We start from the raw sequence: 13,478 nt of genomic DNA, 5'->3' as shown, positions 1-13,478 counted from the left end.
CAGCCATGCATACCGGTTTAATGCAGTGTGCAGCATATGGTCTGAGCATTGACAGACTGACCCCTCACCCCCATTAACACTGGCAGCACTCATGCGTCTATTTCCCAAAGACAACCTCTGGATATGAGCAAGTGCACTCAACATATTTGGTCGACCATGGCGAGGCCTGTTTTGAGTGGAACCTGTTCTGTTAAACCACTGTATGGTCTTAGCCACCATTGCGCAGAACAATCTTATGTAATTGTGTGTTAAAGCCTTAATGCACTAACCTTCTTCTACCTTAAAGTTAGCATACACATAAAATAATAAATTCCCCCATCCTCCCTAAACAGCATATTAAGGTGGAATCTGTGCTGTCAGTTATTGTGTTCACTATTGTATTTATGCAACCTTCACACCCATGGCTTAGAGAATAATTTTGTAAAAATATTATATGACCTCGGCCAATAGTAATAAAAATATAATTCCAGCCAATCAGGAAGGAACACTGTCATTGTAATCAGGCAGATGTGGTATATGAGGTAACGTTTTGCACAGGCACTTCACTGCTGCTATCTAGGGATTGCTAGAGAGCAATGGCATGAGGGAAGGAGCAATAAAGAACTCACAACAGCCTCTATGACAAGTCACCTTACGTTTATGTGAAACATAAAAGTTATGTCTTCAAATGGTAACACCTTCTCTAGTTTAACCACTTCCATACAGAGCAGTTAGACACCCTTCCTGCCCAGACCAATTTTCAGCTTTCAGCACTCTCACACTTTGAATGACAATTGCTCAGTCATGCTACACTGTAATCAAACAAAATTTTTAACATTTTTTTCACACAAATAGAGCTTTCTTTTGGTGGTATTTGATCACAACTGGGGTTTTTTTTTTCCGTGATATATGCAAAAAAAGAGCAAAAATTTTGAAAAAAACACACTTTTTTTAGTTTCAATTATAAAATTTTGCAAAAAATTAATTTTTCTTCATACATTTGGGCCAAAATGTATACTGCTACATGTCTCTGGTAAAATTAACCCAAATTAGTGTATATTATTTAGTCTGTGTGAAAGTTATTGAGTCTAGAAGCTATGGTACCAATTACTGAAAATTGATCACACCAGATGTACTGACTGCCTATCTCCTTTCTTGAGGCCCTGAAATGTCAGGACAGTACAAATACCGCCCAAATGACCCCTTTTTGTAAAGTAGACAGTCCAAGGTATTTAGTAAGAGGCATGGTGGGTTTTTTGAAGTTGTAATTTTTTCCCACAATTCTTGGGAAAATGAAGAAAAATTTTTTTTTCCTTTTTTTTCTCACAAAGTTGTCAATTTATAAGCTATTTCTAACACATAGCATGTACACAGCAAAAATTACACCCAAAAATACATTCTGCTACTCCTTCCGAGTATGGCGATACCACATGTGTGAGACTTTTACATAGCCTGGCCACAAAAAGAGACTCCACGTCCAAGAAGCACCTTCAGGCGTTCTAGGAGCATAAATACACATAAAACTTTCTTACTACCTATCACACTTTTCAAGGCCCTAGAGCACCAATACAATGGAAAAGTCCACAAAATGACCCCATTTTGGAAAGCAAACACTCCAACGTATATTCTATGAGGCATTATGGGTCGTTTGAACATATCATTTTTTTCCACTGGTTTTTGGAAAATTTACACAAAGTTGTCAATTTATAGGATATTCCTAACACATAGCATGTACACAGCAAAAATGACACCCCAAAATACATTCTGCCACTCCTCCTGAGTATGGCAATACCACATGTGTGAGACTTTTTCACAGCCTATCCATATAGAGGGGCCCAACATCCAAAGAGCATCATCATGCATCCTAGCCACTTGCCTAGGCCTATTTTTGACATTTGGTGTTTACAAGCTAAAATCAGTTATTTTTGCTAGAAAACTGCTTAGAACCCCCAAACGTTATATAGATTTTTTAGAAGAGACCCTAGAGATTAAAATGGAGATTATTGCAATATTTTTTATCACACCGTATTTGCGCAGCGGTCTTCCAAACGCAATTTTTTTGGAAAAAATTCACTTTTTTTAATTAAAAAATAAAAACCAGTAAAGTTAGCCCAATTTTTTTCCATAATGTGAAAGATAATGTTACGCCGAGTAAATAGATACCCAACATGTCATGTTTCAAAATTGCGCACGCTCACGGAATGGCGACAAACTTTGGTACTTAAAAATCCCCATAGGCGACATTTTAAAAATTTCTACAGGTTGCCATCTTTGAGTTACAGAGGAGGTCTAGGGCTCAAATTATTTCCCTTGCTCTAACGATCGCGGCGATACCTCACATGTGTGGTTTGAACACCGTTTACATATGTGGGCGGGGTTTCCGTATGCGTCGCTTCTGCGCGCGAGCTAACGGGGACAGGGTGCTTTAATTTTTTTTTTTTTTTTTTTTTACTATTTATTTTATTTATTATTTTTTATTTTTACACCGTTTAACAAAAAAAAAAATGGATCATTTTTATTTCTATTACAAGAAATGTAAACATTACTTGTAATAGAAAAAGGCACGACAGGACCTCTTTTTTGTGAGATCTGGGGTCAAAAAGTCCTCAGATCTCACAAGTACACTAAAAGATAGAAAAAAAAAAAAATTATTATATAAAATGAAAAAAAAAAAAAAGGACCTTTAAACCGGTTGCTAGGCAACAACATTTTCCGTAGCTCCGGTCCTCCAAGACCATAGAGTCAAGTGAGGGCAAGCTTGCCCTCACTCGACATCCTGTCTGTGAGGATCCGGGACCGGATCGTTTTCCCCGCACACGGCGGGAGGGGGGGGGGGGCACCTCTTCCGCCATCCCTGAAGGCTGATCCCACGGCGCACCTGATGGGCTGGTGACAGGTACTCGGGTACTTTCATGGTCTAGTGACAGGTGCTCTTTATTGGGGGGGGGGGGGCAATCAGTGTGGTTGGGGTGCACTGTAATCGGTAACTAGCTGTTACCACACTCTCTTCCTCACACAGGATCAGTGTGTGAGGAGGAGAACACGGTGACAGCTAGTTACCGTGTTCTCTGTTGACATTTGTGACCGGCTGTGATTGGACACAGCCGGTCACGTGGTAAAGAGCCAATTTCATTGGCTTTTTACCTAGATCGGGGATCGACTCTGTCCGAGGGACGAGCCTCGTGGGCGCGCATTGCAGAGAGAACGAGCGGCTCGTGCTGGAGCCGCTCATGTGATCGGCTGTGATTGACACAGCCGATCACATGGTAAACAGCCAATTTCTATTGGCTGTTTACCTTGATCAGGAATGGGCTATGTCCGAGGGACGAGCCTCACCCCCGATCGCTGCGCTGCGCGCCCCCGGGGGCGCGCAGTAGCAGCTAGAGCGGGCGGACGTCATATGACGCCCGCCCGGATCCGTACAACCACTATGCCGACGTCATATTACTATGACTTGGTATGGAAGTGGTTAAGGGGAGCATCCCCTTGACTTTGGAGCAATTACCTCTCGCTCTTTGTGTCTCTTCATGGGTGCTCAACCTGTGGCCCTCCAGCTTTTGCGGAATCACAACTCCCATCATGCCTCTGCCTTTAAGAGTCCTGCTTGTAACTGTCCGCAGCTTGCAATGCATCATGGGACTTGTAGTTTCTCAACAGCTGGAGGGCCACAGGTTGGCGCCCATGCTCTAGAACACAAAATAAAGAGGAATCTCCTCAATGGGACACAGAAAGTAATAAATTGACTGACAGGCGTTTTAATGCTGGCCAAAAATCGTTTGAACTCATTTTCAAAAAACGAACACTGGGCCATGGGAGCAGACAATCGTGCCTTCATGTAATGACCGAATTTTGATCAATAAATCATTCAACGGACATGAATGAATCAGTTTTTCATTCATTTTGTCACATATGCCTAGTGCAAACAGTTTGGATGAGAAACACATTAACTTTTTAATTTATCGTTCGTACGGCAGAATTTTCCAAACTGTTCCTTTGATTTTTTAGCTCTGAAAAGTAAAACCGATTTTCTATTTGTGCCCATTAACTGGACGAAAATGAACAAACGGACCAAATGACAGATTTTCGAACGCTTTTTTGGCTAGTGTATGGCCAGCATAACTATTCCATACTCTATTCAAAACTGAAAAAAGAAAGTTATGGCTTTACATGCACTTTAACCTCTTCCTGACTGCCCGCCGCCTATTTACTGCGGCAGTATGGCCCTCCTGCGCAAACCGATGTAGACCTACATCGGTCGTGCGCCTGCAGCTAGGGGGCGAGCGTGTGCCCCCGGCAGTGCGCTCCTGCCCCCCACTCGGCAGCGGGGACTTCGATTCACGGGGCAGGTGGCTCTGATTGTTGCCTGACACCTGCGATCGATCCACGCTGAGAGAGAAGAACGGTCAGCTTTTGTAAACACAGCTGACCGTTCTCTTCGCTGGAATGATCACAGAGCGCCTGTGATCCTTCTATTTAGGAACACAGGTCTCTATGGTCATTTCACAAGCCACGCCCCCCCACAGTTAGAATCACTCCCCTAGGCTCACATTTAACCCCTTGATCACACAGAATGTTAACCCCTTCCCTGCCAGTGTCATTATTACAGTAACAGTGCATATTTTTAGCACCGATTACTGTAGTAATGTCACTGGTCCCCCCAAAAGTGTCAAAAATGTCAGTTAGGGGTCCGATCTGTCTGCCGCAATGTCGCAGTCCCGATAAAAATTGCAGATCGCCGCCATTACTAGTAAAAAAAAAAAATGACGTCACTCTTCCCCATAGTTAGTAGACGTAATAACTTTTACGCAAACCAATCAAAATACACTTATTTTGATTTTTTTTTAATCAAAAATATGTAGTAGAAAACAAATTGGCCTAAAATGTAAAATTTCGATTTTTTATTTTTTTTTTCAGAATTGTCGCTCTTTTTTTGTTTAACCACTTACCGCCCGCCCGCCGTCATATGACGGCGGGACGGTGCGGCTATTATCCTGGGCGGACGTCATATGACGTCCGCAGGAAATGCAGGGCAGGCGCGCGATCGCGGGCGCGCCGCCGTGCACTGCCGGTGTCGGCGTGTCCCCGGGACACAGCCGGTCACCGGCAGGGGGGAAACAGCCAAAAGGCATGGCTGTTTCCCACGTGATCGGCTATGTTGCAATGACATAGCCGATCACAACAGTAGATGCCGGCAGAAGGCCGCACATGCGCGATCGGGAGCGCGCAGCGCGGTCATGTCGGTGGCACTGTGTTCCGTAGGAACACAGCTGTCACCGGCAGTAGTAAACAGTCTGTTTACTATGTGATCGGCTGTGAATCCATTCACAGCCGATCACAAAATGTAAACAAAGAGCAGTAACTCACTGTTACTAGCTCTTCTCTCCTCATTCAGTTTCCAGTGTGAGGGGAGAAGAGCTAGAAATAGTGAGTTACTGCTCTGTACACCTGTAAAAGTAAAAATCACACTAAAATCACACAAATAAAGGTCCCCACACAGTCCTCAGCCCCCCCCCCCCCCCAATGTCACCTGTCACCCAACAGTCACCTCATCAGTGCCCAGAAATTGACACCCATAACGTTCACATGTGAGCGCAGCGATCGCGGGCAGAATCACTGCGATTCTGCCCGCGATCCGGAAATCATTGCAAATTGTGGGACGCCTGTGCGTTGCCCGTTTTTTGCAATAGCACCCCAAACGCTGTGCGATGTTGCCGACATTTCAGCCTGCCGAATCGCGGTAACATCGCGCAAACATCGCATGACGCCCAAAAAAGGTACAAGAGTTTCTTTGGGGCGTCATGCGTTGTTTGCGTGATTTTACCGCGATTCGGCAGGCGGAAATCGCAGCAACATCGCACAGCGTTTGGGGTGCTATTGCAAATCTCGGGCAACGCACAGGCGTCCCGCCATTTGCAATGATTTCTGGATCACGGGCAGAATCGCAGTGTTTCTGCCCACGATCGCTACGCTCACATGTGAACGTAGCCTAAAGTTCACCGGTCACCAGAGACTGCCATCAGTACCGCCGTGCACCACCGCCCGTCACCTGTCACCCATCAGTGACCATCGCCCGTCACCTGTCACCCCATCAATCACCGTCACCTGTCACCCCATCAGTCATCGTCATCTGTCACCCTATCAATCACCGTCATTTGACACCCCATCAGTGATCGTCACTTGTCACCCCATCAATCATTGTCACATGTCACCCCGTCAGTGATTGTCATCTGTCACCCATCAATCATCGTCACTTGTCACCTCATCAATCATCGTCACCTGTCACCTCACCAATCATCATCACCTGTCACCCCATCAGTCACCGTCACCTGTCACCCCATCAGTCATCGTCACCTGTCACCCCATCAGTCACCGTCACCTGTCACCCCATCAGTCATCGTCACCTGTCACCCCATCAGTCATCGTTACCTGTTTGCCATATACATGCAATCACTTACTGACCGCCTAACGACTATATTCGTCGGCCATTAAAAGCTAAATACTGGGGTTATGACAACAGATAGCCCCCATAACCCCGGTATTTTTTTTTTAAACGGCGGGTGGTCGGTTTTCAGATAAGGGTGGTCCCAGTGGCGGATTCGCCGCGGAATTACCCTTACGGTGCAGGGGAAGAGGTGCCCCCCCCCTGCCGCGTCCCAGACGTTTTCCCAGCTTACCGGACCCGCCGGCAGCGGGGAAAACTATCCGGTCCCGGATCCTCAGAGACAGGAAGTCGAGTGAGGGCAAGATGGCCCTCACTCAACTCTATGGTCTTGGAGGACCGGAGCTACGTCAAAAGACGTTGCCTAGCAACCGGTTTAAAGGGACGCTTTTTTTTTTTCTTTTTTTTTTTTTTTCCTCTTTCAACGATTTTTTTTTTTTTCTTTTTTAGTGTAGTTGTGAGGTGTGAGGTCTTTTTGACCCCAGATCTCACAATAAAGAGGACCTGTCATGCCTATTTCTATTACAAGGGATGTTTACATTCCTTGTAATAGGAATAAAAATGATCAAAACATTTTTTTTTTTAAACTGTGTAAAAATAAAAAAATAATAAATAAAATAAATAGGAAAAAAAAAAAAATTAAAGCGCCCTGTCCCCGTTAGCTCGCGCGCAGAAGCAAACGCATACGCAAGTCCCGCCCACATATGTAAACGGTGTTTAAACCATACATGTGAGGTATCGCCGCGATCGTTAGAGCGAGAGCAATAATTTGAGCCCTAGACCTCCTCTGTAACTCTAAGCTAGTAACCTGCAGAAATTTTTAAAATGTTGCCTATGGGGATTTTTAAGTACCAATGTTTGGCGCCATTCTGTGAGCATGCGCAATTTTGAAGCATGACATGTTGGGTATCTAATTACTCGGCGTAACATTATCTTTCACATTATGGAAAAAAATTGTGCTAAATTTACTGTTTTCTTATTTTTTAGTTTAAAAAAGTGAATTTTTTTCAAAATAATCGCATTTGGAAGACTGCTGCGCAAATATGGTGTGATAAAAAATATTGCAACGATCTCCATTTTATTCTCTAGGGTCTCTGCTAAAAAAAAATATATAATGTTTGGGGGTTTCAAGTAGTTTTCTAGCAAAAAAAATGATTTTAGCTTGTAAACACCAAGTGTCAAAAATAGGCCCAGTCTTAAAGTGGATAAATGGACAACTTTGTGTAAAGCGCTACTTGGATGTTAGGCCTATGTATGTGGCCAGGCTGTGAAAAAGTGTTACACATGTGGTATCGCCATACTCAGGAGGAATAGCAGAATGTATTTTGGGGTGCAACTTTTGCTATGTACATGCTATGTGTTAGAAATATTGCATAAATGGACAGCTTTGTGTAAAAAAAATGTGTTTTCATTTTCTTTCCACATTTTCCAAAAACTTGTGGAAAAAAATGACATATTCAAAAGACTCATTATGCCTCAAAAATTATACGTTGGGCTGTTTGCTTTCCAAAATGGGGTCATTTTATGGGGGTTTCCATTGTCCTGGTGCTCCAGGGCCTTCAAAAGTGCGATAGGTTGTCAGGAAATTATATGTGTAATTTGTGCTCCTAGAATGCCGGACGGGGCTACTTGGATGTTAGGCCTCTGTATGTGGCCAGGCTGTGAAAAAGTCTCACACATGTGGTATCGCCATACTCAGGAGGAGTAGTAGAATGTGTTTTGGGGTGTAGTTGCAAGTATACATGTGCTGTGTGAGAGAAATAACCTGTTAATACAGCAATTTGTAAAAAAAAAAAAAAATCTTCATTTTGCAAAGCATTGTGGGAAAAAATTACAACTTCAAAAAACTCACCATGCCCCTTATTAAATACCTTGGAATGTCTACTTTCCAAAAAGGGGTCATTTGGGGGGTATTTGTACTTTCCTGACTTTTTAGTGTCTCAAGAAATGATAGGCCTTCAGTACATCAGGTGTGATCAATTTTCAATGATTCGTACCATAACTTGTGGACTCTATAACTTTCATAAAGACCAAATAATATACACTTACTTGGGTTATTTTTACCAAAGATAAGTAGCAGTATAAATTTTGGCCAAAATTTGTGAAGAAAAATGACTAATTTGCAAAATTTTATGACAGAAACAAAGAAAAATGCGTTTTTTCACGTCTTTTTTTATTTATAGCACAAAAAATAAAAAACCCAGTATTGATCAAATACCATCAAAAGAAAGCTCTATTTGTGTGAAAAAAAGGAGACAATTTTTGTATGGGTACAGTGTTGCATGACTGAGTAATTCTCAGTCAAAGTGTGAGAGCGCTGAAAGCTGAAAATCGGTCTGGGCAGGAAGGGGGTGAAAGTGCACTGTAGGCAAGTGGTTAAAGTGCAAAAAATAAAAATCGCACAGGTGATCAAATACCACCAAAAGAAAGCTCTATTTGTGGGAAAAAAGGACATCAATTTTATTTAGGTACAGCGTCGCACGACCATGCAATTGTCCGTTAAGGTAACGCAGTGCTGAATCGCAAAATATGGCCTGGTCATTAAAGGGGAAAATCTTCCGGTCCAGAAGTGGTTAAAGTGTAAGTCAAGCTAAGGCTGGATTCACATTTGTGTGATGACAGACATCGCATTTGATTCACACCGAAGTGCTGTGCAGATCGCAAGCAAACTTTCTGCGATGGGAATTCAGCCATACAAACTGTATGGCTGAAATCGCATTGCATTCGCACCTAAATGGTGTAGGACCCCTTTTTTGGTGCGCACTAGAATCCGATTGCATGAATGTTTACACCTATGCAATCCGATTCCTGCACCGTTTGACAGTTCGCACTACGATCTTTGAACTGATCTGGGGGTGTCATTACCTTTACATTGACACCCCCAGCGGTTCGCAGATCATAGTGTGAACTAGTGTGCCATTCAGGTGCGATAGGTGCAGGGTTTCCCGCATCGCACCAGTGTGAACCGGCACTAAAACCTTTTAAGTTTTGGATGGTATGGGCAAGTATTAGAGCTCCTGCTAAGTTTTTACTGCTATCCAAATTTACCTCCACATTATGTGCTGTTGAAAATGATTTCACTAGAAATATGGGGGGGGGGGGGGGGCTGGCGGGCGATATGAAACAGGGACAAAGGCGGGAAAAAAAGAAAACATACTCAGTTGTACTAAAAGTTGTATTTTGTCTGTATCAGGGCCTAACCCTTTCCTCCCATTTTTCCCTTTATTCTCTTTAGGCTTTTAGGTTACATTTCCTGACAAAATGCCTATTCCCAAAAATACTACCCATGATGACGTCATAGGCAAAGGCACCGAAATCTGTAGCATAGTTTTTAACTAGACTGATTATGTAGAAAGAGCAGTGTGTACATTTACATTTGGAATACAGCAAAGTTTACACTGCTAAATGCTTTTTCTTTGCAATTTGAAGGTGACATTTATTTTTTGGTATCATAGTGTCTACAACAAATGACGTTTGCCTGACTTGGCTAGCTGTGACAGAGAAGAAAATGGCTCTAAAACATAAATCAAGGGGCATGTGGCTTTTGAAGGATTTGACATTAATTGATGGCATTGATCAATCACAGGTAAGTGAATAAGTGGCAGAACAGCTCTTTAATACAGACAACAATCAATCCATCACATTCTCCCTTTAGGTCTCCTATACTGTACTGAAAGGTAAAATCTGATTTACAAATGAATGATCAGAGGAGTTAACCACTTAAGCCCAGGAAGATTTTACCCCCTTACTGACCAGGGCCTATTTTGCGATTCGGCACTGCGTGACTTTAACGGACAATTGCGCGGTTATGCGACGCTGTACCTAAACAAATTTGATGTCCTTTTTTTCCAACAAACAGAGCTTTCTTTTGGTGGTATTTGATCACCTGTGCGATTTTTTGATCATGCGCTATAAACAAAAAAAGAGCGTCAATTTTGCAAAAATAATATTTTTCAAATTTTCTTATGTGAAATTCCCCCCCCCCAAAAAATGTAAAAATTAAACATTTTTAACATTTTAGGCCAATTTGTTTTATGCTACATATTTTTGGTAAAAAAAATTGCAAAAAGCGTATTTTAATTGGTTTGCGCAAGAGTTATTGCGTTTACTAACTAAGGGAAAGATTTTTGTCATTTTTGTTGTTTTTTTTTAACGCGTAATGGCGGTGATCTGCGATTTTTTTTTTTTTTAGGGGGACTGCGACATTGCGGCGGACAGATCGGACCCTTGACTGACATTTTTGACACTTTTGGGGTTACCAGTGACATTACTACAGTAATCAGTGCTATACATATGCACTGTTACTGTAAAAATTACACTGGCAGTGAAGGGGTTAACTTTTTTGAGAGAGAGGGGTTAAGCGTGTCCCTAGGGGCGTGATTCTAACTGTGATTGGTTGTGGCTTGAGGTGTAAGAACAGTGATTAACGGTCCTACATAGCTGAACCGAATGATCACTATTCTTACACAGGGGAGAATGACAGGCGGCTTTGTTTACATTAGCCGCCTGCCTTTCTCCCGGTGTAACGGACGATCGCGAGTGCCCGGCGGACATCGGGTCCACCAGGCACACGCGCGGGGGGGTCAGTGACCGAGCGGGAGTGCGCATCCAGCTGCGCGCGCTCGCTCCCCAGAGCCTCACAGGCTAGTGACGTACCCCTACGTCACTTTGCCTGTGAGGGGCTGACCGCCGCAGTATATGTACTTGCAGCGGTCGGCAAGTGGTTAAATCAAGATAAACCCTCATTCTAATTCTTCTAATCCTTTGTGAGCACCTTATTTATACATACCTGTTTTCAAGAAGCCTTGGATCCAGTGACATCACAGATCCAATTCCTTCATTTATGTCCCCAGCTGTGAGTCCTAAATGCTGTTCAATGTGGTGCCACATATTGATGTGGAATCCTCTATCTTCAACATTATTTCTGTGAGCCCAGCTAGGTCCCATGGGCTCACAAGATGTTACAAGAATTCCCATCATTATTCAAGAGCAGACGCATCTTGTGTCTAAGATGGACTACTAAAGAGGACAGCACTAAAGACGGTGGGAGTAGAGGGAGTCCAGACCTACATTTATATTTTATTTTTATCAGGAGTTTTTTTTTTTATTTATTCATTAAACTTGTGTTAGGCTTCAAATGTGAACATAGAAGGCCTTTTTGAAATTAGCACATTCCTTATGTCTGCACATTTTTGTCTGTGCTGCAAATATCTGCTGTTAAAAAGCATTTAGACATGTGTTCTTCTCTATCTGGAAACATTCCTAATATGGTTTACGTAGGTGCTGCTTATGAAGAAGCTATAAATTGTGACATATATTCCGTTATATGATGCAAGCAGAGACTTAAATCTGATAATTGCTCAGCAGCAAGTGACAGATCATACTACATGAGTTTTGTCACTAGCTTAATTTTTTTATATCGTCGTTGCAGCAACAGGGCAAAATTATGTCCAGAGGACTAATTGGTGCATAGAACGGAAGACTTTAGGGACCGAAAGGTCTTTGTTGTTTTTTTATGTTTTAGAAAATGAAACAAAGCAAAACACTATTGGGATGATTTACTAAAGATGAATAGGTGGTTCACGTTTCATGGGAATTTGCACTTAGCAAGGGAATTTATCCTTAGTTTAGTGAACAAGTGAAAGCTGTGCTGACTTCCATCATCCAATCATGTGTGTAGCACAATTCCCAGCCGTTTTGCTGGATATGTGTCCCCCCTGGGTTACTGCTAACAACAGCACATTTAAGCATGTTTCTCCATGTGTGAGTACTGAGACAATGACCAGTCCAGTATCTTTGGGTTTTTTATTTATTTGGGAACTTGGATGGGAGAAGGGATGAGTGGGACACTCCTTTAACTCAACTATACACAATTTGGCAGAGACACTTAAATAGTAATGTTTGACGCTGTTTGAATGCCTGTCAATGCTGGCTTGACGCTGGTTAACGCTGGCCAGATGCCAGTCAACACTGAGCTATTCTTACATAGTTACATAGTAGTTGAGGTTGAATAAAGACAACAGTCCATCCAGTTCAACCTGTGTAAGTGTGTGTGGCCATAATCATCTCTCATACCCCTTAACCACTTGCCGACTGCGCACAGTATATTTACTGCGGCAGTCAGCCCCGGCCAGGCAGAGTGACGTAGGTCTACGTTGCTACTTCCCACCGGTCCTATGCGCGCTCCCGCGCGTCGCTGCCGACACTGATGGCTCGATTGGGTTTAGAACCGATCAGTCATCAGGTCCAGGCCAATGATTTTTGGCCTGGACCTGTAGATCGGGCCTGCCCAATCAGATCCTGTTCTGAGTCTGTGAAATGTAAACACAGACTCAGAAAAGACGTGCCCTCTTCTCCCATGATCCTTTTTGGATTCATCTGGAGAAGAGAGCACATCTAACTGTAAGTACTGCACCAAACACAGTCACACACAGCTAGATAGGCACATTTACCCCCCGATTGCCCCCCCCCCGATTAACCCCTACAGCCCCTGACACAACACACACTATATACAGCATATAGCATTTTCCTATATACCTGTATAAGTGTGATTTTTGGTCAGGTGTAGCGCTTGCGGCCCCCCCTTTTCCACTTGAATTACCCGCCACCCCCCCTAATAAAGATTTAACCCCCTGATCCCCCCTGACCCCCCCTGATCACCGCCAGTTAACCCCTACACCCTCTGTCACATCAGCACTAATACAAACGTAATATACAGTGTTTTTGTAATTTTGTATTAGTGTGATTGTGATCAGAATTAGCGCAGGCGACTAAGTTTCTGTCCCAAGAAGGTTTAGGGTCCCCGCCACCCACCCAATAAAGATTTAACCCCCTGACCCCCCCCTGATCACCCCTACACCCCCTGCCACAACACTCACCGTATACAGTATATAGCATTTTCCTATATAGCCGTATAAGTGTGATTTGTGGTCAGGTGTAGCGCTTGCGACCCCCCCCTTTTCCACTTGAATTACCCGCCACCCCCCCTAATAAAGATTTAACCCCCTGATCCCCCCCCCTGATCACCGAGAGTTAACCCCTACCCCGCTGTCACATCAGC

The 13,478-nt window shown here is 43.3% G+C and overlaps 1 protein-coding gene across 1 annotated transcript in view; it reads left to right on the top strand.

The window, feature by feature from the left end:
• Positions 1-13,478, top strand: part of LOC309555055 (exocyst complex component 1-like) — a gene marked incomplete at both ends in the record, with an annotated part of 80,750 nt that overhangs the window by 41,019 nt on the left and 26,253 nt on the right. Inside the window, one exon of the mRNA XM_082256876.1 lies at positions 9,874-10,004. Coding sequence (XP_082113002.1) covers positions 9,874-10,004 — 131 coding nt within the window. The remainder of the gene's footprint in view (positions 1-9,873; positions 10,005-13,478) is intronic.

This window comes from Pelophylax lessonae, assembly GCF_965119305.1.
Source record: "Pelophylax lessonae genome assembly, chromosome: 4".
Classification (NCBI taxonomy): Eukaryota; Metazoa; Chordata; class Amphibia; order Anura; family Ranidae; genus Pelophylax; species Pelophylax lessonae.
This window is presented reverse-complemented; position numbering and strand designations above follow the sequence as displayed.